Source organism: Vipera ursinii (assembly GCF_947247035.1).
Source record: "Vipera ursinii genome assembly, chromosome: 5".
Classification (NCBI taxonomy): domain Eukaryota; kingdom Metazoa; phylum Chordata; class Lepidosauria; order Squamata; family Viperidae; genus Vipera; species Vipera ursinii.
In genome coordinates, this window is record NC_139518.1 from 29,246,499 (window position 1) to 29,271,791 (window position 25,293).

General features: G+C 38.9%; 1 protein-coding gene across 1 annotated transcript in view; it reads left to right on the forward strand.

Annotated features, from left to right (window-relative positions):
- The window catches only part of SLC9A9 (solute carrier family 9 member A9), a gene marked incomplete at its 3' end in the record, with an annotated part of 228,259 nt that extends 208,414 nt beyond the window's left edge, over positions 1 to 19,845 (forward strand). The window contains exons 15-16 of the mRNA XM_083364697.1: positions 17,912 to 18,017; positions 19,624 to 19,845. Coding sequence (XP_083220823.1) covers positions 17,912 to 18,017; positions 19,624 to 19,845 — 328 coding nt within the window. The remainder of the gene's footprint in view (positions 1 to 17,911; positions 18,018 to 19,623) is intronic.
- Positions 19,846 to 25,293: the final 5,448 nt, after the last annotated feature.

A 25,293-nucleotide genomic window follows, 5' to 3' on the forward strand; every position in this document is an offset into this window, starting at 1 on the left:
GAATCAAGGAAAGCTGGATGTGGTCAAACAAGAGATGACAAGACTGAACATCGACATCTTAGGAATCAGCAAACTAAAATGGAGAGGAATGGGTGAATTTAATTCAGATGACCATCAGGTATACTACTGTGGGCAAGAATCCCTCAGAAGAAATGGAATAGCCTTCATAGTCAATAAAAGAGTAGGAAAAGCAATACTGGAATACAATCCCCAAAATGACAGAATGATCTCAGTGGGAATCCAAGGCAAACCATTCAACATCACAGTAGTCCAAGTCTATGCCCCAACCACCGGTGCTGAAGAGGATGAAATTGACCTGTTCTATGAAGGCCTACAGCACCTTATAGAACTAACACCAAAAAATGATGTCCCTTATCATCATGGGGGATTGGAGTGCTAAAGTAGGAAGCCAAAAGATAACTGGAATAACAGGCAAGTTTGGCCTTGGAGTACAAAATGAAGCAGGGCACAGGCTGATAGAATTTTGTCAAGAGAATACGATGGTCATAGCAAACATTCTTTTCCAACAACCCAAGAGACGGCTCTACACATGGACATCACCAGACGGTCAACACAGAAATCAGATTGACTATGTGCTCTGCAGCCAAAGATGGAGAAGCTCTATACAGTAAGTAAAAACAAGACCAGGAGCTGACTGTGGCTCAGACCATGAGCTTCTCATTGCAAAATTTAGGCTTAAACTGAAGACAGTAGGGAAAAGCACTAGGCCACTCAGGTATGAACTAAATCATATCCCTGATCATGTTAGGTCTCGTCAAATTAAGTGGGACGTTACCTCTAAGCAAATGTGTTTAAGAATACATAGCACTTTAAATGTGCCTGTTTTCATTTCACATTCTTTTAACTTTTTTCCTATTGTTTTTTCTAGAAATGGAGTAGAAAAATACTGCAAGAGTATATATACCCATAGTCACCATATACACAGTTGACTCTTCTAACACTTACTAGAGTGGTAATATTATTTTGACAAGGATAACTCTCTTTTTATTATGTATTTATGCAATTTCTGTTTTGCTTTCCTACCCATAGGGCTAATCTGATTTGTATCATTGCTTACCAATTTCCCAAAGGAAGTTATGAGCAGTATTGCAACTTTCAATAAATGTATCAGGAACTAGGTTTACTAATACCCTATTGTATCTTAAGAGGATTCATCTGTATAGAAATGTATCTATTGTGATTAGAAGTGGTATATAACACCAGTGACTAGATTAGTAAAGTGGCCCTTTTATTGGAAAATAAACCTTATCAGGATAGATGCCATATGCCTGTTGCTCAGATTAAGCACTGAAATATGGTTATGATATTCTTCTAAAGGCCCCAAACACTGACATAAAATGCAGGAGGACACACTGAGCCATCATAATGGAATACATAAACAGAAATACTTGCAGGTAAAGAAAGACTTTTTCAGCAGCCATTACTAATGACATTTGGGAACATGCTTCAGAACTAGTAATTGCAAGTCAGCCTTGCATTAATAACAGTACTATTGCATCCATTTGTTTGCAAATCTCTGAGTCTATAATTTTTATTCAGAATTTTTAATCATTTCAATTGTTTATTTGGAGTCCCTTTTTCCCCATTGTCTCTCTATTGTTGGAGGGAACATATTAATGTTGTTTCGATAGTTGCTTCTTGATTTGCATACCTTCCCTGGATGACGTATTGCTCCAATTTGAGTATATGCATAGTGTCTGAAGGCTTTCTGCCAAATTGAAATTTATATTGGGTTCCAGTGAACATAGTACACTTGTTTCATTTTGTTATATAATGGCTGTTCAAGGGCACATTTTCAGTCTATACAAGAATGTCTGTATGCAATTAGCTACAGCTGAAGCATAAAAAAGGTAGCACTAAAGCTACTGTGGATGAATTGGTAAAAAGAGGTAATTTACTACTGACGCAGAAGGACAAGCTGTCCCTTTGTGCTAGTGTTGGTGCTCTCTTCTGGCCAGGCACAACAAGAGTATGGGTAAAGAACAGTCACGGCCTCCTCAAACTCCCTTTTGGAGTCTAATCTGATATTTCTTTTACTTTTATAAGGAACCAATGTTGATATAAAACTGCACATATAATTATTTCAGCCAGATTTTATGTGGAAGACTACATAAGTTTGTTAAGTAAATACATAAATAAATAAACACCTTTCCTAGTTTTCAATATATATTTATTACTTGGGCTACATCTCTAAACAAATCCATGTAAACAACGTTTAAATTACAAGAGCAAAGAACCAATGAAACAATTGGTTCTTTGCTCTTCTAACAGTACAAACACAAGTTTATATATTTATTTTATTAATTGTTTTCTTGCTTATATGTCTGTTAATAAATTTAAATATTATTAGGGGTAATTAGGGGTTTCATACATTGCCCACATCCACCAGGCATGGTGGATTTTTCACAATGGACAATAATGTACCTCAGACTGGCCTATAATTTATCTTTGGATGGCAATTTATATGCACTAAATGCATATAACTATAAAGAGAGATTTTCTTGAAACCCTTTAAAAACAATTGTGGGGTTGTCCAATTTTGATCAAAGCAATGCATTGGTTTTCCTTCCCCGTGACATTTGCCAAATATAATAACCTTGTATTATGCTGCTATTCTACCTATGAAAGAGGGAAAAGGGCATACTTTAATTATATTTGTTCCACAATAGTTTCTGAGAGGTTAGTTGTACAAAAAAGTTCATAAAGAGGGAACAAATGTTCTCCACATACAAAGTCCTATGGAACCACAAATACTATTCTGTAAGCAGGGTTGAAAACACTTCTTGTGTCAATACTTTTAAGATACTTCACGCCAGTGCTTTTTTTGTAAAAGAAAAAGGTGCTGGAACTCACACATGTCATACAACCTGCCTTGCCTACCCTACAAGGTTCCATCCAAAAAAGGTGCCGGAACTCCGTTCTGAGTGTTCTATGACAAAAAAAGCCCTGCTTCATGCCCTTTTCAGATAAATATAAGATAAAAACACAGAGGAAAAAAGCAAGAAATCTATCAAGTTCTTATTTAAGCAGTATGAAGGTAAATGTACATATCATTACAAAAAGCCCAAACCCAAAAAGCCCAAACCCAGATCATGTAGCAAAAGAGGTCTCCAGTGGCCCCATAACATCATCAGAATGATGATGTACATGGTCTACAGATTGTTACCTGCAGTTCAAATGCAGCAATCACTGGGAGAACGATGAATAGTATTATACATCCGCTACATTTTTCACCTACCAAGAGGAGAATCTTTTCTCAAAGAACCATGTTGCTTTTCAATACGTGAAAGCAGTCAAGTTATACAAGTTATTGGACTATAACTGCCAAGGCAATTGTCAGAACCCCAGTAGTCACTAAGTATAGTTCTGTGGGTTTTTTATTTCTTAACATAAATATCCCCTTAGCTGCCCTCTATAACAAAAAACAAAGGTTACCCAACAAAAGATAACTTGCAAGTTCTGAATAAACAATATTGGAAGGGTGTAGGAGATATTGGATTCATGTGGAGAATTCTCTTCTGTATACCATAAAACAAGTACAGAGTTGTGGGAGGCAACAGGCATGAGGATTTTCAGATTTGTTGCCTTTCTTTTCTAATTTTGTTAGATATAATTGAGCATTTAGAATGCTAAAGCAAAATTTGTTGGAATGAGGTAAACCATTATGCCTTCTGAAACTTATGGGAATTTTTAAAACAGGAACAGTGTTCCAGGAACAATCTTGCCAACAAATTTGCACTTTTAAATGCCTGGCAAATGGTCCCCATGAGAACTGGAAACAATAATCAAGGGACAAAGCATTTCAGCTTAGATAAAGTCCATTCCTCTTCAGATTTATTCATGAAAATGTTTTTAGCTAAGTATAATCTTCAGTTAGGCTCTGCAATTGTTAAACATTGCACACACTTTACTTCCAAATCCTATCTTCCTTTTTTCCCTTTCTCTTTAGCAGTTTCTCTATTGACTTCTTACAATGTTTCTATAGAAGTACCTCCTTCTTTACTTCAATTATTTCCTGTTAAGCATGTTAATAATTGCAGAGCATATGACAACTACAAATCACAACCATAAATCCGTGTTTTTAATAGTAATTTTGTATTTTGATTCTCCTGATAATAATACTATCTAGACAGATATTTTAAAAATCAAATAAGGGTTAAAAACAAGTCAATAGCAGAACAGAGTTTAAGAATAGCAAAAAAAATTGCTATGACCCAGCACCTTAAAATATACTGTACAATGGGTTTGAATCCTAAAATGTTTTCTGCTGCAGCCAAAATATAGCAATCTGAGTGCCAGAGTATTTTGGAGAAGACATTCCGGAGATGCAACCAATGATAATGCCTTGTTTCTTGTGGCTATCCACCTAACTGTAATTGAAGATGATGCTTTGAAGGTGATAGGGGATACACATAGAAAGATATACATAGGAGAAAACACTGCTCTAGATTGTGACATACAATATGTGGCTTATAGAACTTTTTACCTCTGCCCTTGAAGGCATCCAATAATTACATCATTGAAATTCAGTTATGAATCCTAGAATTATGGCAAGTGATTTTTCAGTGATTTTCTGGGGCACAATCAAAAGTTGTGATCCATCCAGGAACTTCAATTCCCAATCATATTAGACTAGTATCAAAATATTAAAAAGCTTAGTACCAAGTCTTAATATACTTATTACTGTTTAAAACAAAATTGAAAAATTAGAAAATAGGTTAAAACCTTGCAACATCGACACTTTAAAATGGACCTGGAAATGCATTGGAAGCTGATGGTCCTTTACTAGTTAACTCTTAGCTCTATGAAGTTTCAAAATCATTTTCAAAGGCAGCTCCCATATTAATGCATTAGAGTAGCTAACCATGATTTAATCCAAACATTGATGATAGATTCTAAGCTACCTCTATCTAGAAGTGTCATGGCTGCTTCCAGGCTCCTAAACCACTTATACTACAATGATAGTAATAGCTAGAACATCCCAATGAAGTGCCTTTAAATCTTCAGAGATAATCCAATGCCTCCTTAAGATAGGCTTAAGAGTTGGGTAACTACATAACTACAAAAACAACTTCCTACTTAACTTGACTGAGCTTGAATGCATTGGTCCTCATCCAGTCTATTATTTTTCTCATCTTAGTGGTAGTCATTAGGGATAAAATGATGAGTTATTGCATGGACCAATGAAAAGAAGCAATTTTGACCAATCTCCCTGTTATCCATTTTTCTCAAACCATTTTTCTGTAGCTGGATATTTCTAAACTGATCCTAGCTGGACAAAATTTATGTGCAAGGAGAAAAAACATTGCCTACCCCTCACTTCTAGGTATTTCCCTATTGTATGTGATAGCTCTTCCAAAAGTGCTGTTTCTGTTGACACTTTTTCTTGCCTATTCTGCCAGAAAATCTTAAGATTTCCTACCAGTTTTCTTTTCATGCAGATTGAACTGATTACTCAACCAATTTTCACATTTCTTTTGATGATACTTTCAGCTTGCCTTGTTTGTTGTTTTCATTATTTGTCTTTCCATTATTTTGCCCCCTGAGTATTCTCCCTTCTTGATCTTAAAGGGGGGACAAACTTCCTCCCATGAAGAATTCCTTATAATGGCTTCCTTCAAGATTGAATTAAAGCTTCAGAAGCCAGGAAAGAGATAACACTCACAAATATAGCCTTCAGCCATTTTACATCTGTACAAGAAATCATTCTACCCATGGGAATTTTACTTTAATTTTCTTTTCTGGAAAAAAATGAAAAAAAAATCAGTGTAGTATGGATGCATAGACTTTATTTTTGAAAAGTTATTTTCAAGATCTTCTGTCTCACTTGATAGTGATCAATTTTCCAGGCAGGTTTTATCTTCTGTAACAATGTGTGGAATTATTGTGTTGGTTTTTAATCAAATGTACATACATAAATACACATATACATACAGCAAAAAACAAGTCAGTTTATGTTACTGTAAACTGTTTTCAAATCTCTTTTCTACATCAATAAACACACACACACAGGTCTTGTTTTGATTCTGAAGTTTAAATTAGATTTGAAGTTCATTCTGAATGCTACGATCTTCTATGTGTTTTGTTATAACAGGTGCTGGTAGCTATGTAAACAGCAACTTTGGGGACCCCTTCAGGTGCCTTAAGGTTAGGTGAAGGTGAGAAATGAACATTAGCCCTTCATAGACATTGCAAAATATTTGAAATTGTTACTTGCATTTCAATGAAGCTTCAGATTAGGGCTTTCAAATCTGGGCTGCAAAAGTCCTGATGATTATTTGATGGCAGCAAGAAGATAATAGAAAACTCTTTTTGCTTTGTTTAGCAGTCAGCCAGATTTATGCAGCCCAGATCTAGTAACTATAGCATCCACTTCATTTTAAAATTAAACCACCACTTTGAAGAGATTTAAATGTCACCACATGTGGGAGATAATTGCATTCGTGCAACGAACATCTCATTTAATGTGGCCAGAGAACAAAACTAATTGCTGTTATTGTGTAATGATCCATAACTTTATTCAAGGTATAGAGGGCTTTGAGTGGTACATTGAGGACACACCTGAGGAAGTAGGCAGGAATGAGACAAAGAAATAGTTAACACCAGAACAAAAAATAATTTGATTTAATGTAATTTCAGCTTAATTAATATTAATTTAATTAAATACATGATTAATTCCCACATCTTTAATCATTTTTCCCTTCAAATTAAAAATTATAATGAGGTGACAAGTTTTGGAGAGGCTTGGAAACTTCTCTCAAGGCTGTAGAAACTGCATGTAGTTGTGGGTTAAGAGGTTATGCTTTTTTTCAGAGGAATAAGAATGAAAAGGTGCTGCCAGTAAAAAGCTCTGCATCTTTTAGCACCTTACACAGACTTCTCTCTCTACACCATACTCCTCTCTTCAAGACTCATTGGAGTCAAATTAACTACCGCTAAACTTTTTCAGGAAAAAAATAATAAAGTGCCAGATTGTCAATAAAACTTTACACGCTGTCCTTGCATTTTAATCCATCCTCAAACATCTGGCCCAAATTTAAATGAAGCAAGTAAGTACTTGCATTTTTAAAAGCAACATCAAATAAATGTGACTGAAGGATTCATTGGGTTTCTAGTTCATTATCTCTAGGAACAGGGAAATAAGGACAACGAAGAACAGCTTCTTTCAGCTGGTAATTGTGGACAGAGGTGTTCTGTACCAGCCTGCTACCGGCCTTGCAGAAAAGGCAACCCCTTTACAGACAATACGTCTGCCAAATTTATTACAAAAACAAACAAGACACGAACCAAGATACTGGAGCTTTGAAATACTATCTGAGCGGTTGCTTTCAGCAAACCAGCCCTCCCCACACAAGTCCTTTATAAAGAGTTCAGGGCGTGGCTTCTCTCTCCCTCCTTCCGAGAAGCCCCATTGCCTTCCTCTGTTTACTCCTACTTGACTGCCTCCTGCGTCGGGCGTCCTTGAACAGGGCCAGCTGTGGGTCATCTTCATCCACGCTGTCAGGCTCACACAGCTGGGTCTCCACCAGGTAGGAGCGGCCTGGCTGGGGGCTCTGCGGAGCCTCAAAGCCATCATCAGCAAGTTCTTCAATACCCCCCTCCTCCCCCTCATCTGAGTCATCCGACCCAACTGCCGAACCCACAGGCTGACCCTGAATCACAACAAGAGGAAGGATTGGCACTAAAGTAATAAGAAGTGAAGGAATATTCACTGTTGAATGAATGAAAGATAGGATTTCTCTAACTGGACCGCAAAATGTAGGTGAATACCAGTGGTGAGATTCAGCCAGTTCGCACCACTTCGGTAGCTAATTTTTTGTTGCCCAGGCCCACAATGGATTTCCAGAAGCGGCATCCACACAGAGAACCTGTTGTTCACATATTTGAATCCCACCACTAGTGAGTACTGCATGTCAGAATGGAGATACTGAAAAGTATAACTCTTTGCTGCCATATAGTGATTATTGTCTGTAGTTTTGCATCCCGGTATTGTTTGAATGGTACTTACTTGTGCAAATGCTTCCTATTTCAACCAGGAAACAGAGAAAATTAAGTTATGGTGAAATCACAGACCAGAAGACAGAATTCTTTGTCTTTACTATGCATACAGGGTTGATTTATTACACAAACACTTCTACTGTATTGTACCTACTTTAATAGACAGCAACTCAGCCAGACTGGCAGGCATGGACATGGTATGGCATTTGTGCATGTAAAGCATAGCATTAAACACAGAATTATGGCCAGAGAAATTTGTGTCATCAAAGAAATGCAGATTCAGAACTGCAGAGGGAGAACAAAGAACCCAGAGAAGTTTATTAACCCACCAAAGAGCTTCATTTATTGGGCAGTTAAAATTTTTCAATAAATAAAATATAAAAGTGAAGTATGCCTTTATTATAGAATAGAAATTAAGATTTTTGAAAAATCTTATTTAATAAAATGAATTTTACATTCTCCATTCCCCTCCCATATTACCTAGTCTTAAAATGACTGTTCAGTTTTAAATTGTTTAGTAAAAACTAACTACAAATGACAATATTTACATGCAGCTGATTTCCTGAGTTTAATTGCTTCTAGTCATTGATCCCACTAAACAAGTCTCCCTGACAAGTTCACAAATAGTTCCACATGCCATGTTCTGAAAAATATGGGTCCGGGTTGTGGCCATTACTTTTAGACTAAAAATGATTTGTTCCCCAAGAATCTTTTTCTATTCTGTTTTCAAAATCCTACGTTTTAACCAACATCTCTGTTAATGGTAAATAATGAGGTTGGCTTATTTTATACAACTGTAAGGATCATTGTAAGACATCAGTGATAGATTGTAATCTTGGCATCAGATGTTTTTAAAAAATCAGGGAACTAATATATAAATGTGTATGTGGGTGTGTAAATATCTAACAACCAGGGCTTTTTTTGTCATAGAATGCCCAGAACGGAGTTCCGGCACCTTTTTTGGATGGAACCTTGTAGGCTAGGCAAGGCGGGTTGTATGACGTGTGAGTTCCGGCACTGTTTTCTTTTAGAAAAAAAGCACTGCACAACTATATGTGTGTGTGTGTGTACTATGCAAAAGTGTTAGGTAGTGATGCAAAAGTGCCAAAAATTAAGAATACTTAGAAGTGTGTGTATGTACATATAAGTATACTCCTGTGTTCATATTTTGAAAAAAATTAAACACTCCAGTCTCCCACATATACATTTTTGAAACATGCAGAATCAGGCTGCAGATGTTTATACTTGAGTAAAAAGTAGTATGATGCAATTGTTAGGAGTCACATTCAGCTAGAATAGGGATGGGACATCTTCAGATCGCCAAGTTTACCCTTTTGGTCCTACCTTTTCCTTGAAATGGTTCTTCCATGGCTGCCTTTTAGTGCCATATAACCCATCTACCTGTTTTCTATGGAGTGGAAGGATACTAGAGTCCCACATGTGACTCACTCAGATGCCTCAGTCAGATGTCACAGAGGCTACCTACAGTACTGCCAGGTTTCTACTGTATCCCAATCCTGATATCTAGCCTATGCAGTCAGATGGGGTCCAGATCAAAAAACAAAAAAAACCCACCCAACTATCCAGCCTGTTACATGCATTGATCCCTGAACATTAAATACAGTGGAAATGTTCTAGATAGCCATTCCTTCTCACTCTCCCTGACAACCTGTACTTTTTAACTGCTGAGGGGATTTTTCACCCTTTTAGTACTGCAACTGTTTAGACATGAAAGACCATTAGGAAGTATACTTGTGACCTAAGGAAAGGAGAAAGAAATCAATTTGGAGGTTCTGTTTTTCAATGGAACTGTGAAAATTGATTCAAAAGTAAGAAATCGCTTTTGACTTTTTTCCTCCACTTAAAATTACTGATTTGGAGAGCAAAGTTAGCTAGCAGTTTGCTATTCGTGTTGCAATTGACTAATGCTAGATACTTGTTCTTTCTTAATAAAACAAAAGTTGACAGTAAGGAAAACAATGGATCGTATTGACTAATTTGAATCTGCTAAATTGGGACCAGAAACTATTGTTTTGCTAATTTAGTAATGTTTTAAGCTGAGTTATTTGAAAATTAAACATTGTTTTTTCTAATCCTTTTTCAGAGATTCTCAAACTTATTTTGTTCACTGTCAACATTAACATATTGAAAATAAACATTTTAATAGTTTATTTGAGGAAAGATTGTTATCGTACCATAAATACATGCATAATCCATTATTTTGCAATATGTTTTTCTTCGGAGTCATCATCATCATCACCAAAACCAATGATGCATTATGAAAATGAGGGACTACAGTATAGATCAGGGTCTTATTGATCTCTCTTTGGTCATCTGACCTTCATTTTATAAGGACAAAGATAGACTCAGTATTGTTCTATAATTTCATTGTGGACCACTTGACTTGGACTCACAAACCATTTGAAACTCTCCATTGTATGCATTATGGCAGTTCTCTTTAGCTAAAGTTAAATACATGGTGTACAGCTTTCACGTTTGCTCTTATTCATGATTTCATACTGTATATTGAGAAAAAGTCTTGTGTAATTGTCCACTACATCCTTGAAAAGACCCAAGTTTTACTTTTGAGGCATGCTACAAAATCATAGTAGGTCAGAATGTGTGAATATATGTAGGTCACTTATGGCTTGATGAATATGTCTTTAGTAAGTGTGGAATACAGCTTTTCTTATGCATTGTTCAGTAACCTGACTGATTAATATGAATTATGAGTTGTTTTTTGTATTTTAGTGGGTATCTGGAGTCACTTAATTGCTTGATTATCAGTTAATGCAAGAACAAGGACTCTTTCTTCTTTTAAAATGGATGTAATTTTATTATATTCTCCATAAATGTTGAGCTTTGGGGCCAGGGGCACTATTAGTAAAGATTTAAATGTAGTACACTAAAAGGCAAAAACAAAAGAAGTCAAATCCGAAATATAAATAGCTTTTATAATTATCCTCTGTGGTTTCTTTTCTTTTTAATTCATCATCAGTCATAACAATTTGTAAAGCATTAAGTACAAAAGCATTAAAACAATATAAAAGTGTTTGAAAATGATGCCTGACTATAATATTCAACACTTTCAAGTAAAATGCAGAACTATAATTTATATTTTCATTGCAAACATTTTGGGTTCTTTGGAAGCAGAAGGCGAGACGAGAGGGTTCAAACAGGATCATTGCTTTATTGAAGTAACAGGAACAGAACTGAATCAGAGGCTTCTGCACAGCTACTTATATGGTTGGCCACTAGGTGGCAGCCAATAGGTTTAAAGGAACCCATTCCTGCCCCAAAGCCAACCAATGATCATCCTGGAGACTGCATGTCTGGGCAGTCAGTGACCGTTACACAGACACCCTAATTAAGCAATCTTAAGCAGCATTCAAAAGAAACATGAAAACAGTTCAAGTAAAAGGCCCAATACATTATACCCCTCCCCCCTAGAATGTACACACATTATTAATATTATTTGAGAATAAAGTCTTGTAAATATGGTGGTGGTCTGCACAACCTTGCAGACCACCTGGGGGATCCAGGCAACTTCCGGTCTACCAGTTTGCCCACTGGGCTGGGTAGACCAGGACTAATGAGTTCACAAGAATCGGATTGACTCAAGTCCCTTTGGCTGGCCATTCCAGGTCGGCCCAAACCAAAGCCCAATGAAGAAGCAGAGTTAGCACAGCAGCTGTCTTGATCGGGTTGACTTTCCCTGTCAGGGGACCCATGTTGCATTCCCGGGCTTCACCCATCTATGACCACCTCCCTGTTGTACTGATTGGTTGAGTCCTCAGAGCATGTGAACTGCCTTGCTTGGCTGCCGGTTCCCATGCCCATAGTTCTGGGCCCACATGCCATCACCCACTTGCAACCCCCTTGGAGGCTTTGGGCACGAGGTGTGTGCTGCCACCTGATCAGGGTGCAACCTGTCCAGTTTCATGATGAGCTTTCTCCCCCAGAGAAGCTCTTCTGGGCTCTTGCCTGTTGCCATACAAGGCATAGTGTCCTGGCAAAGCAAGAAATCAGCCAGCCTATGGTGCCAATCTCCAGTCACTATGCGCTTGAGTGACTCCTTTGTAGTACGCACCATATGTTCGGCCTGCCTGTTAGTCGAGGGGTGAAAGAGAGCTGATGTAGCATGCCTTATGAGGTTAGTCCTCAAGAAGGCTTGAAACTCTGCTGCTGTGACCTGGGCTCCATTGTCTAATACCATGACGTCCGGTAGTCCGTGTGTGGCAAAAAGCTTTCTAAGCACCTGGATGGTCCTAGCAGTAGTCATGGTTGAAATAGGAATTACTTCCAGCCATTTAGAGAGGCTGTCAACCACTATCAAAAATAGCTGTCCCTGAAAGAGCCCAGCAAAGTCAACGTGAATCCTTGACCATGGTGTATGAGTTTCTGTGGACAGGAGTATGTGGCATTTCTGGTCTGGACTGTTGACATGTGTACTTGGGCCTCAATAGCCTTATCTAACCCTGGCCACCATAGGTAGCTTTGTGCCAATGCCTTCATCCGGTCTATGCCCGAATGTCCCTCATGTAGAGATTGAAGTACACGGTTCCTTAATAAACTGGGACAATAACCCTGCTCCCCCATAAAATGCAGCCTTTGTGAGCTGAAAGCTCATGTATACATGTGAAATAGCTCTGGAACTCAGGTCCAGTGCTATGTTCAAGCCACCCAGTGTGAATCTAAGCCAAAACTACTTAAAACCTTGTCTGCAGCAGTTTCTGCAGCCACATCCCCCGCATGGAGGGGAAATTCAGGCAAATCCTGAATTGACAAAATGTGAGCTGCTGGAGCCAGATCTGGCTCTACCTGTGGCAATGGCAACCTGCTAATGTGGTCTGCGTGGCCCATGTCTTTGCTGGGTTTGTGAACCAGCATGTAGCTGTAGACTGACATGAAAATGGACCATCTTAGCATCCTAGGGGACAGAATTTGAGGCATCTGCCTATCAGTAGTAAATAGCCCCAACAGTGGCTTGTGGTCAGTGAAGACTGTGAATCCCTGCCATACAAGTAATCATGGAATTTCTTCACCCCAACCACAATGGCCAAGGCCTCTTTGTCAAACTGAGCATAGTTACACTCAGCTGAGGACAGTGTCCTTGAATAATAGGTGATGGGGACTGGAGTCCCATCACTTGACAAATGGCTTAGAACAGCCCTCACTCCATAAGGGGATGTGTCACACGCAATGCATACAGGCAATGATTCTTTAAAGTGGGTGAGCACTGAATTGGAGGACAGTAGTGATTTTACTACCTTAAAACTGTTTTTGTGAACCTTGGTCCACTTCCATGGGGTGTTTTTGTCTAAGAGCCGGTGTAACGGCTCTGCCACTGCGGCCTTGTTAGGAAGGAATGCATGGTAAAAATTAAGGAGACCCAGGAATGCCTGAAGCTCTCCTTTGGACCCTGGGCTAGGTGCCAGCTGAATGACCTTCAGCTTGGAATTGGAAGGATGGATGCCTTCAGCATCAATACAGAATCCCAGGAACTCAGTAGAAGGAACCCCAATATTACATTTATTTCTTTTTAGTTTAAGGCCCACTTCGTGGAACCATTGAAGGATGGCTTTGAGCCTCCTTGCAAGCACCTCAGTGGACTCACCAGCGATAAGCACATCATCAAAATAGGGGCAAACCCCCAGAATGCCCTTGAGCGTACACTCCATAATTCCTTGAAAAATCCCAGGGGCTATGCTAACCCCAAATTGGACTCCCCCTGTGTGTTACAATGGTTTGTGCAGCCACTGTGGCCTCATCCACAGGCAACTGCTGATAGGCCTGTGCCAAATCTAATTTAGCGAACACGGTCCCCCCCCTTGCAGCAATGCCAAAATGTGGCTAACGACTGGCACCGGGTACACGTGCTGCTTAAGTGCCCTATTTATGGTGCACTTGTAATCAGCGCAAATCCTGACCTCCCTGTTGGCCTTAAGTGGTGTGACAATTGGGGTTTCCCATTCACCCCATCTATGGGCTGTAGTACCCCCTGGCTCACTAGCTTGTCTAGCTCTGCATCAATTTTATGTTTAAGTGTAAATGGCACTCTACAGGGTTTGATCCTAATAGGCATTACAGCAGGATCAAGTTTAAAGGCTATCGGAGGGCCCTTGTACTTTCCCAGGCTTGTATCAAAAACGTCCACAAACTCCTCGGATACTGATGCCACGTTCGCCGCTTGTGTCCAGTGGATTCCGGTGACTTGGATGCCCAGAGCATCAAACCAATTAAGCCCTATTAAGCTCATTCTCTGGCCCTCCACCACAATCACATCCAGGGGCCCAAAATCCCCTTGAATTTGACGGCCAAGGTGGCCTCACCTTTGACAGCAACTGTTCTGTACCAGCCTGCTACCGGCCTTGCAGAAAGGCAACTCCTGTACAAACGGCAGAGGCTGGAGAGTGTCTGAGGCTGGAAAACGTCTGCCAAGATTTATTACACAAACAAGCAACAAAACATGAAACAAGATACCGGAACTTTGATCCTCAAACGGAGCGGTTGCTTTCAGCAACCAGCCCTTCCCCAAACACTCCCTTTATTAGAGTTCAGGGCGTGGCCTCCCTGTGCCTCCTTCCGAGGAGTCCCACAGCCTTTCTCTGCTTGCTTCTACTGGTCTGCCTCCTGCGTCGGGCGTCCTTGAACAGGGCCAGCTGTGGGTCCTCTTCATCTGCACTGTCGGGCTCGCGCAGCTGAGAAGAGGGGCCTGGCTGGGGGCTCTGCGAAGCCTCCAAGCCATCATCAGCAAGTTCGTCTTCAACACCCTCCTCCTCCCCCTCGTCTGAGTCATCCGAGTCATCCGACCCGGCTGCCGGACCCACAGGCTGACCCTGAATCACAACAGCAACTCAGGAGTTTTGGAAGTCAGTCAGGATGATGTTGAATGGCCTAAGCTTGGCCCACCTCTTGCTGCAGTTGCAGATGAAACAAAAGGTCTCCAGGGAAATGATGGAAACAGCTGAGCCAGTGTCCAGTTCTATCCTGCAAGAAATGCCTTGCAGCTTGACTTGAAGTCACAGTTTGGGCTTAAGGGGATGGCGAGCTCCTGTGTGGCAAACGCTCTGATGGCTGGAGTAAAACCCTATACTAAGCTGCCCCGGGGCCCCGGTACCTCTCCTGATCAGAACGTCCAAATGGTGGTCCTTCTGGCGTCCTCTGCAGACTTATGCAATGTGGCTGGTCTTCCTGCAGGCCCAACACATGGCTGTCTGGAACCTGCAGTCCACTTGTTGGTGGCAGCCACCACAGCCCAGACACCGAGGGAAAGGAACTGCCTTGTAAGGAGTCTTCAGTTCCTTGTCATGGTGCCATTGGATCTTGTCAACTTCATGGTCGAAGTCGACGTCTTCTGGAAGTTTGGCGTCCTCGTGGTGGACAGCTTGCTCATGCTGAGTACTTTTGGTGGGCCGCATGGCCTTCACGGCTTTGGCGGCAGCTTCATCCACCATGATTTCTTTTAAGGCTTTCTGGAGCAAGAGAGTCTCTTTTGCAAAAAGTTTCTGTTGTAGCTCTCTACTCCGAAGTCCACAGACGAGTCAGTCTTGAAGCCTTTCTTCAAAGTCCGAAAATTGACACAGGTGCAAAGCTTGTCTCAACGGTGCGATGAATTCCGTTGCTGTCTCTCCGGGTTGTTGAACTCATTGTTCAATGACGTGCCTCCATGCTATCACCGACAATTTGGGCTGGAAATGGTCGCCGAGCCATTTCTTCAGGTCCGTGTAAGTAACAGACTCTAGCTGCACCGGTGTGACCAAGTTCTCCACGATATCAAAGGTTGCAGGCCCGCAGACACAGAAGAGTGTTCCATTTTCTTTCCCCCAAAAAAACTTGCAAAATGATGTTCCATATTTCTCTGGAGTTCCCTATTACTCAGTAGAGTTATTTAACTTTCAGTTTCACATGCATATATGACTTCACCTTAATAATTCTCGAATGATAATTGACCATTGGTTGGCTGCTACAGGAAGATCAGATAGACTGATCAACAGTAGCAACTGATTGCATGAAAAAGTAGCAACAATGGTGCATTGAAAATCTGCAAGAAATACTACTTGCCTGCAAGCAAGAACTGGTGGGGCCACAAAACAGACAAAACAATAGAAAACAAAGAAGCTAAAGTGTTCCTGGACTTTAGAATTCAAACTGACAAACAGCTGTCACACATCCAGACTTAACAATTATCAATAGGAAAGCCAAAAAAAAGACTGGATAGTACACATTTAATACCTGGACAGCAGAAGAGAAGAGAAAGAACTAGAGAAAGTCACAAAATAAAAAGACTTGCACATAGAAGTAGAATGACTTTCTCAAAAGAAAACAAAGATAGTACTAATAGTAATAAGTCCCATGGGTGCAATTCCAAAGCATCTGGAGCACCATTTGAACACAATGGTATTGACAAAATCACCATCAGTCCATGGCAAAAGACAGTTTTACTAAGGACAGCCTACATCCTATGATAACAACATTATTAAGCTATAACATCACTGATCCTTGTGAAGGACTCAATAGGTAGAGAAAAGGGTCAAATCCAATCTAAACAGCTGGCTGACTATGCAACCAAACATAAGGAATATGGAATCTAAGGCATTTGGAGGGCGTAGGTTTTAGGAAGATTAATCTACATCAGGGGTGTCAAACTCAATTTCATTGAGGGCTGCATCAGCATTGCGGTTGCCCTCAGGGGGGTGGGTGGGTGTGGCCAGGGTGAGCATGGCCTACTGGGTGGGCGTGGCTAGAGTGCGTATGGCCTACTGGGTGGGCATGGCCAGCTCGACATCGTTCGCATCAAGGGGGCCTATGGGGGCCTGGGCAGGAGTGGGACAGATCTGAGGGTCTCTGGCAGAAGGAGGGTCTCTGGGCCAGGGCCAAGGCAGTGGGGGCCGTTCCCTCCCTGTTTCCAGGATGGCTTCATGGTCCGCATGAAACCACTTTACGGGCCGGATCTGGGCCCCCGGGCCTTGTGTTTGACATGTCTGATCTACATTATCTCTATTAATAGCCCAAATCAGATATTAGTAAAAAGGTGCAACTCACTATGTGCATAGCATTGACCAGTGAACACGTAGAGGCATACATGTGAAGACTTTCCATGGGCTATAGTTCTGAAAACCGAATATTCAGGGCTGCGTGGAAGAATTTGCAGCTATAGTTTTCAAGATGAAGCTACAGACAACACTGCTGTTCTCTTGAAGACTGGCTCTTTTTGACATTGCCAGCATGATATTACAGCGGAAATCTCTGACTCATGTGGTAAGCTACACATTTCTTCATAACACATACAGAAAACAGAATTCCTAATTTTGCCCTTTTAGAAGTATGATGAAATGAAGCCTATATAGACCTGCCTCACATATAACATTAAACCATAATGTTCTCAGTAAAATATGTCAACCAATACCTTATGAATTAGTTTTATGTGAAACCCAGCCCAGCAAAGCATAGTCAAGAAACTATGGTTTAAGAAATTCTGACTCCATGAGAAATGTGAAACTGCACAATTTTCTAGATGTTTTTATGCTAGTCTTCTGTTACAATGACTATTAACACTGAAGATATTGGTTCACAGAAGTACTCTAATATTATTCCATTATTCACAATAGACATTTTTAGAAATTTGCTTTATTTGATTGATTTGCATAGCTTGTTAATAAATAAATACAGCTGAAATAAATCTTGCAAAGGCAAAAATATATCCAGCATTGCCTGTAAAATTAGACCACAATATGCTATTTCCCTTTTTAAAAAATGTTAATGATAACTCTCCATATCTGGTGTTTTATACATTACATTTTATTATATATTTATGCATTGCTATGGTTGTATGGCCTAAATACATTCAGCTGTGCATACATATGGAAATAGACCTTAACAGATTTCACAGATATTTAAAGCCGATCCTCACCCATGCTGGTCCTCCACTTACTACCACTTTACCAGAATGGTGTAATCCTGTAGCCAGGTTGCTGACTAGCCCTAGAGCTTATGAGGTAAGTATACAATTTCAAGTACACAATGTTTCAATATTTTTGACAGGATATATTATACAGCTTTTACTATGTGTGGTGTTGACACCTAGAGTTTTGTCATCCAATTAATATAATATGGGATCTTTCTTCTGTCATCCTCCCAGATTAAAAGATTTAGTTTTGATTCTGGATTTTCTGGCCACCTTGCATAACAAAACTGATATTCAATCTGAATTAGAAGGGACATTCAGAATGGAAATATATTAAGAAACATATAAAGTATCTCTATTTCATTATTGTATGATTAATGTTTGCTTCAAATCAAGCTCAGCACTCTTATGATAACTTTAGAAATACTGTTTTGAACTCTAGGCTCTTTCAGTAGCGTATCATTTTAAAAATAATGTCAAAAACAGCTGACAGCCATGAAGATGAATGTTCAGTGTAATAGAAAAGCTTGCAACCAGTACCATCTTTTTGCAGCTTGATTCTATCAGCAGTTTTTAGAGATGCTTTTAAACATGGGTTAATATTTTTTTTAAAAAAAAAGGTTGGCTGAAGAATCAAGCATGAGTACTCTTTACCCACCAAGCCTTAAACTATACCTGATTTGTGTAGTGAATTTGGATTTTTGTAAAGTAAGAACTATCCTTGTCCAACCTGGGAAACCTTGCAGATCATCAGCTAGGGAGGCCTGCCCAATGAAGTAGGGTATTCCTAATTTATGGAATCTTCTGTCTTCCACTCCATCAATTAGTAAAGCCCCAACAACTTCACATCCTTACTACTTTGAATTAGCCATAACATTATACCTTGTACTCAGAATGTAATATATATGTACAACAAGATATGTATTTTATAATAACAGTGTGTATATAGAGTTCCTGATTTACAACCTTCCCTATTTACTTCAGTAAGAAAGGCAGCTTGATTTGCACATATCTCCAACCACTGGAGATTCAGCATTGTGAAATGATTAGTTAGATCCCTTGAATGCAGAAGTCCCCCTTCCACTACTTCCAGTGGGGCAACATTTTTCCATCAACAGCCATATTGTCCCCAGAATAATCTCTGGAAAGCACATGAATATAAGTAGCAGAGATGGCCAGAGCCAAACTAAATTTTGTGACATGACACCTCTTTCTCTTCCTCTATCTTTCCATCTTATTAGCTATCTTTATCTGACAGTATTTCTCTATCTTTCTCTTTTCCAAACAATACATTATGTGGAAGGAACATTAAGTTTTTAGCAGACAAGTAATCTTATAGGTATGTTTTCAAATTAGACTCAGAAGTGGAATCACTGATCTCTACACATCTCTGATTAGTATAGATAGACACATGTGTGCATTGCATCTTCAAGGACAAGAAGGTCCTAGCTTCAGGAGACAATTCATAAAAATTGTCACTTGATAGTGAAATACGTGCAATGTACATTTAATAAAAATAAATATACATTTATATGAAGTAAATATTAATTACTTTCTAAATAACATTAAAATTCTATGTGCTGTTATAAACTTAAGAAATAGGGATTTCTATTTAATATAGGATTGCTTCACATTTGTGCCATTAATAAGCAAACATTTTCTTTTGTTTCTCTATTCTTTATAAAAAAAATGCCTAGGAGCAACTGAAGGATGAAGATGGGGAATTTATTGTCAATAATGATGAACTGACCCTGAATTATGATGCTTCAGACCACTTTCCTGTGCCAACCCAGAACAAAACAGAGTCATCTCATCCTGCTGGTAAAGAAAACATCTATGATGGTGATCTTGGTTTAGGAGCATATGAACTCCACTCCAAACCTGCTTCCGGTCAATCCGAGTTTGCTTCTTCAGCCTGATGTCCATTAGAAAATATATACTACAAATATCAGGAGCAGGAGAAAAGTACATTTATTTTACAGAATTAACAAGGACATAAACAGAAAAGAAGCAAGACCTTGCTGAATCTCTCCCTAGAGTTGGGATGAATGAGAATTTGTAATAATTCATAAACATTCTATTACTACACTATTACTACTCAAAGGCATTATCTGTCTATTAATGGGACATTACATGTGTGCCTGTAAGCTGTGGATCATGCTTGTTTGCACATGCACAAAGCCTTTTGATTTATTTTTTTTCTAATCATTCAGGAAGATAGAGAATGAGAATTCAGTGAACTAGTTAGTACATTATATATATATATATATGTACATATATATATAATGTACTATATATATATGTACACACACACACACACACACACACACACACACACACACACACACACATATATATATATATATATATATATATATATATATATATATATATATATATATATATGTATACATATATAATATACATACATATATACATACATACATATATATACATACATACACACGCACACACACACACACACACACTGTATGGTAGTCTGGCAGCAAGTGGCCCACCAAAACTGCTTGTTAATATTTGAGCTGCTAAAACTTAAACATATCAAGATACCTTAATTTTACCGTAATAGAGCATGACTGCTAGTATAAATAGCAATTTTGCTCCCTCCTCCAATCCATTTGCTATCATTCCTATGCAACAGATTCATAATGCAAATGGTGTATGCTGACTTTCCTCAGATTTCCTGATATTCTGTGCTTATACATAAAATCTGCAGGAAAGAAAACATGAGTATCACATTCAAGACTTCTAAAATAATGTCTGCTATATTTCTGCTCATTTACTATATAGTAAGAAATGAGAGAGAGACAACATACTTTGTATGTTTATACAGAGGGAAAATGTTGGCTGAATCTTCCATTATAAAAACAAGTACATACAGTATCAGAAAAGTTGATGACAGCCCTCTATTTTTTTCCCTGAAGGCAGTGCTCTGTATCTTTATAGATTACAGACGGATCTCTTGAAAAGCTCCATTATGGACAGAATTTCCTGGTTGCACTTGTAGTTAGCCCATTTGGTCCATCTATTCCAGTTGCTTCTTTAACTGCCAGGGGCTCTCCAGTGTTTTAGTCCTGCCTAGAAACTGATTGAAAGTGAAATATTTTGCATGTAATGTATATTTTATTCCTGAGTTACAGCCTTCTGCAGCCATCCATGACCACACCACATTTCCATCTTAATGCTCAGTATAGTGTTGCACTTAGCATATCTTCTGGGTTATTTAGCTATCCTCATGCAGTTTGATGGGGGGGAGTTACTTTTTGCAATTCCAGTAAATGTGCATGGGTAGGTGAGAAAGGATTCTTGCACATATTTTAGTGGTGTGGTGATGAAACGAAGGTGTGAGAATTTTTATTTCTCCTTGTATACTTCTCTCTCCAACAAGACTTTTTCAGATTAATAAGCGTGACAGCCAAGGAAGTTGCAAAATGATGAGATGTCTACCAGAAAGAAACACCATCAACCACTTCATAACAGTAAATTAAGCTCAAAAAACTGCCTGAAGAATTCCAACCTATAGTTAGAATGAAATGGAAAGTAAATACCACCTTGACAGAAAAATAAATCTTTCTGAATATTGACAAACCAATTTTGACACAGTATTAACTTAGTATCTGCTAAAATAGGAAATGGTTGCAGAATTAGAGAAGTCTGTAACAAAAAATTAGGAAGAATTGCTGGTCAGTGCATCAAGGTTTCCATCGTTTGAATCTCAGGAGTATGTGATTTGTTGCCATCCAAGATCATCTACTATTTCTGTCCTTCCACTTAAAAAGAAAGGATATAACAGTTCAAGTATTGTGTTGTTCTGTTATTTTGTTTCATACAGCATATTTATTCAGGTTCTTCAAAACTCATATTTCAAATATATTTTACAAAACCAGAAGCCAAAGATATGTAGAGAGAATCCATGTAAGGTTATGGCCTTCATCCTTCATACTGTATGTCACCTTTAACAATTTTGATCATATGCATGACTTTAGGAAGATGAGGACAATTGCCTCTTTGCAACTATATTCTGAATATTTTAATGGGAAGTATTTTTAGACTAAATGGTATGATTGGAACTGACTTCATGTACTGGATCATGTGCCTCAAACATTGCTGCTTCCATAACAATTTCTCATAAATTATGAGAAATTTTTTCCCTTTTATTCAGTATTAACACATGGATTCTTCAGCACTTACACACCAACTGCCATGAAGCCTTTGACATTCTCCTATTGAATACCGCAAATACATGCCAAAGAGGTATGTATTTACATATCCGTCTCCATGGTAACCACCTTGTCCATTGTCACATATCTAAAAGATATAAAAAGGCAACGTTGTGGCAAACAGGGCTTAAAATCTCATAGGATTGCACAGTTAAATGGTGCCCCTGCATTCTAGCATAGAGTATGACACATCTAGCTTTTGGATAAATTGCCTAAATACTGCATATAGTTTTAGGAATGCACTTGAAATTATTGACTACAGCACATAAGATTCTTTCCCTAAAATAGTCTCTAGCTCAGTGTTTCACAACTTTAAGGTGTGTGGACTTCAACTGCCAGAATTCACCAGCCAGCATGCTAGCTGAGGAACTCTGAAGTCCATGCATCTTATAGTTGCCAAGACTGAGAAACACTGAGCTAGCTACTACTTAATAATAGCGATCTCACACACTTTTTAGCCTATCCCAAGAAACAGCAACTGAAATCTGTGAACTGAAAGATAAATAACTCTATAGTTGTATTTTTTATCTATCTGGCCTCCTCTTTATTCAGTTTGTCTACTGAAGGTTAAAATAGTGAGGACATGAATTCAAGCAGAAAGTCAGCATGTTCAACTATCAAACTCATCTTTACATTTTGAATGGTAACTTTTGGAAAATTCAATATCACAAAGTTCATTAGAGATAAGATTACATGCAGGATTTTTATAGGATGGGGCTTGCAAGAATGTCATTGTGACATGTTTAACCCTCGTATTGCATAATGCATTTCCACAGAAACACTATCTCATCTAAGGCACGAAGCATGAAGTTCCTGATTGCATGTGCCAAGTATTGTTACCCACCGTTGATAGGGCTCGCAACTTGGGTGTCCTCCTGGATTCACGGCTCAGTTTTGATGATCATATAGGAGCCGTGACCAGGGGGGCTTTTGCCCAGGTTTGCCTGGTGCGCCAGTTGCGACCCTATCTGGACCAAGATGCCCTACGCACAGTCACTCATGCGCTCGTGACCTCCCGTTTAGACTACTGCAACGCTCTTTACATGGGGCTGCCCTTGAGGACCACTCGGAGGCTTCAACTGGTGCAAAATGCAGCCGCGCGAGTTGTGACGGGAGTTTCCCGTTACTCCCATGTAACACCTCTGCTCCATGAGCTGCATTGGCTTCCAGTTGCCCTCCGGGTGAGATTCAAGGTGCTGGTGATGACCTATAAAGCCCTATATGGCTTGGGTCCAGGATATTTGAGGGAACACCTGCTGCCGGCATCAAGCTCCCTTCGTCCTGTGCGCTCCCACAGGGAGGGTCTTCTCAGGGTGCCACCGGTCAAAGAATGCTGGCGGATGACACCCAGGGGGAGGGCCTTCTCTGTGGGGGCGCCTGCCCTCTGGAACCAGCTGCCTGCTGAGCTTAGGACTGCCCCCGACCTTCGATCATTCCGCCGAGACCTGAAGACCTGGCTCTTCGAGCTTTCCGGCTCAGGCTGAGTTTTAATTGGGGTTTTAACTGGGGTTTTATATGTTGCAGGGACTTAGTTTAATCTTTTTTAAATTGGTCTTAATTTTTGTATTAATGTTTTAAAAATTATACCCTGTAAACCGCTCTGAGTCCTTTGGGAAAGGGCGGTATATAAATTCAAAAATAAAAAAATAAAAAAATAAAGTATTAAAGTTTATGGAACAAAAGCTCCCAACTTTAGAAATAATCAGTAGGACTAAATGCCAAGTAAAACAGTGAATGTATGTAAAATGCAATAAATTTTGGTTCCATCATAGATGAAAATGACAACAAAAACTTATATGTAATCAAGTTTTAACCTTGCTGTTTCAATCTTGCTGTACTATCACATTTAATCAATTGCCAGTTGAATGCAATAGTACAGCAATCAAGTTAATCATAAATTGAAAGCAGGAATCCTAAGATCAAACTGAAATGTGTTTTATTTAATTTTCTTTGAAAAACATGAATCAGACTCTTTTAAAGGAGCTTACTTCCTACAATGAAAAATATATTTTTACTATTCTGATAATTAATTCTAATGAAAAAGTCTGTTCTGTATTCACCACTTTCTGGACTATACCTGACTGTTTTGGCAGAAGCAGCAAGAAAAGAAATGCTTATGGAACTTAAGGCCACAAGAATAAGAAGAGACTACTTCCTGGGTGCTTCAGGAAAGGAAGCAATGTTTATATCATATAATAAATAAATGAACAGATGAACTATCTTGCCCCAAAACTGCAGGTTGATACAGAATTCTTTTAACATGTACAATTAAAAGATCAAACATACTTCAATACAGTGGTTGTATCTCAATATAAGAATTAAGAATGATTGCATTATGTTTTGTTGTGTACAAGTTGCAAATATCATGCAAAGAGCATTGTGTTAGATACATTTTATGGATAACTCCTAATCAAAAGGGAAATATATTAGGCTGAAATGTTCCAAATTTTGTTGAATTTGATGCAATTAAGTGAACAGAATGAAACAGTATTTCTCTTGCCCAGGATTTTCTATCTTTATCTCAAATAAATTTTGCATAGCTCCTCACTGGGGAACTCAATTTTTAACAAGACCTGCAAGCACTCAAACTCATGTTCTGTCCTAACTCCCATTACACTACTTGACTTTCCCCCTTTATAGCCATAATAACCCAGAATAATATTAAGAGGCATTATTTGGATAGATGGAGAGAGAGAAAGAGGGAGAGAGAGATCTTAATATCAGCCCAAAGCAATCTACTGTAAGATAAATGACTCATCTCTAAAGATTCTGCATTATAATCTACCATACTGGTCAAGTGCATGCTGATAGATGCTTTTCAACTTTGCAATCTATGGCTGAGAGAGAATGACTGGCCTAAAGTCATTCAAATGGTTTCAATTTCTAAGGAAGAACCTTTATGTGTCTCCTACTGCTAATCCAACACCTTAATCACTATATTGCAAGGGTTTTTCTTTAAATTTTCTCCAGGTACCAATGTAAATAATGAATGGATTCCTTAAAAGTGCAACATTCTTTTTAAGATTGGGTGGAAGCCTGAAAAATGTCAGGTTTTTTTTTAAATGAATAGTAGGGAAGTGTTCCATTAGTGAATCTATAAAAAAAACACCAAGTTATATATGGTTG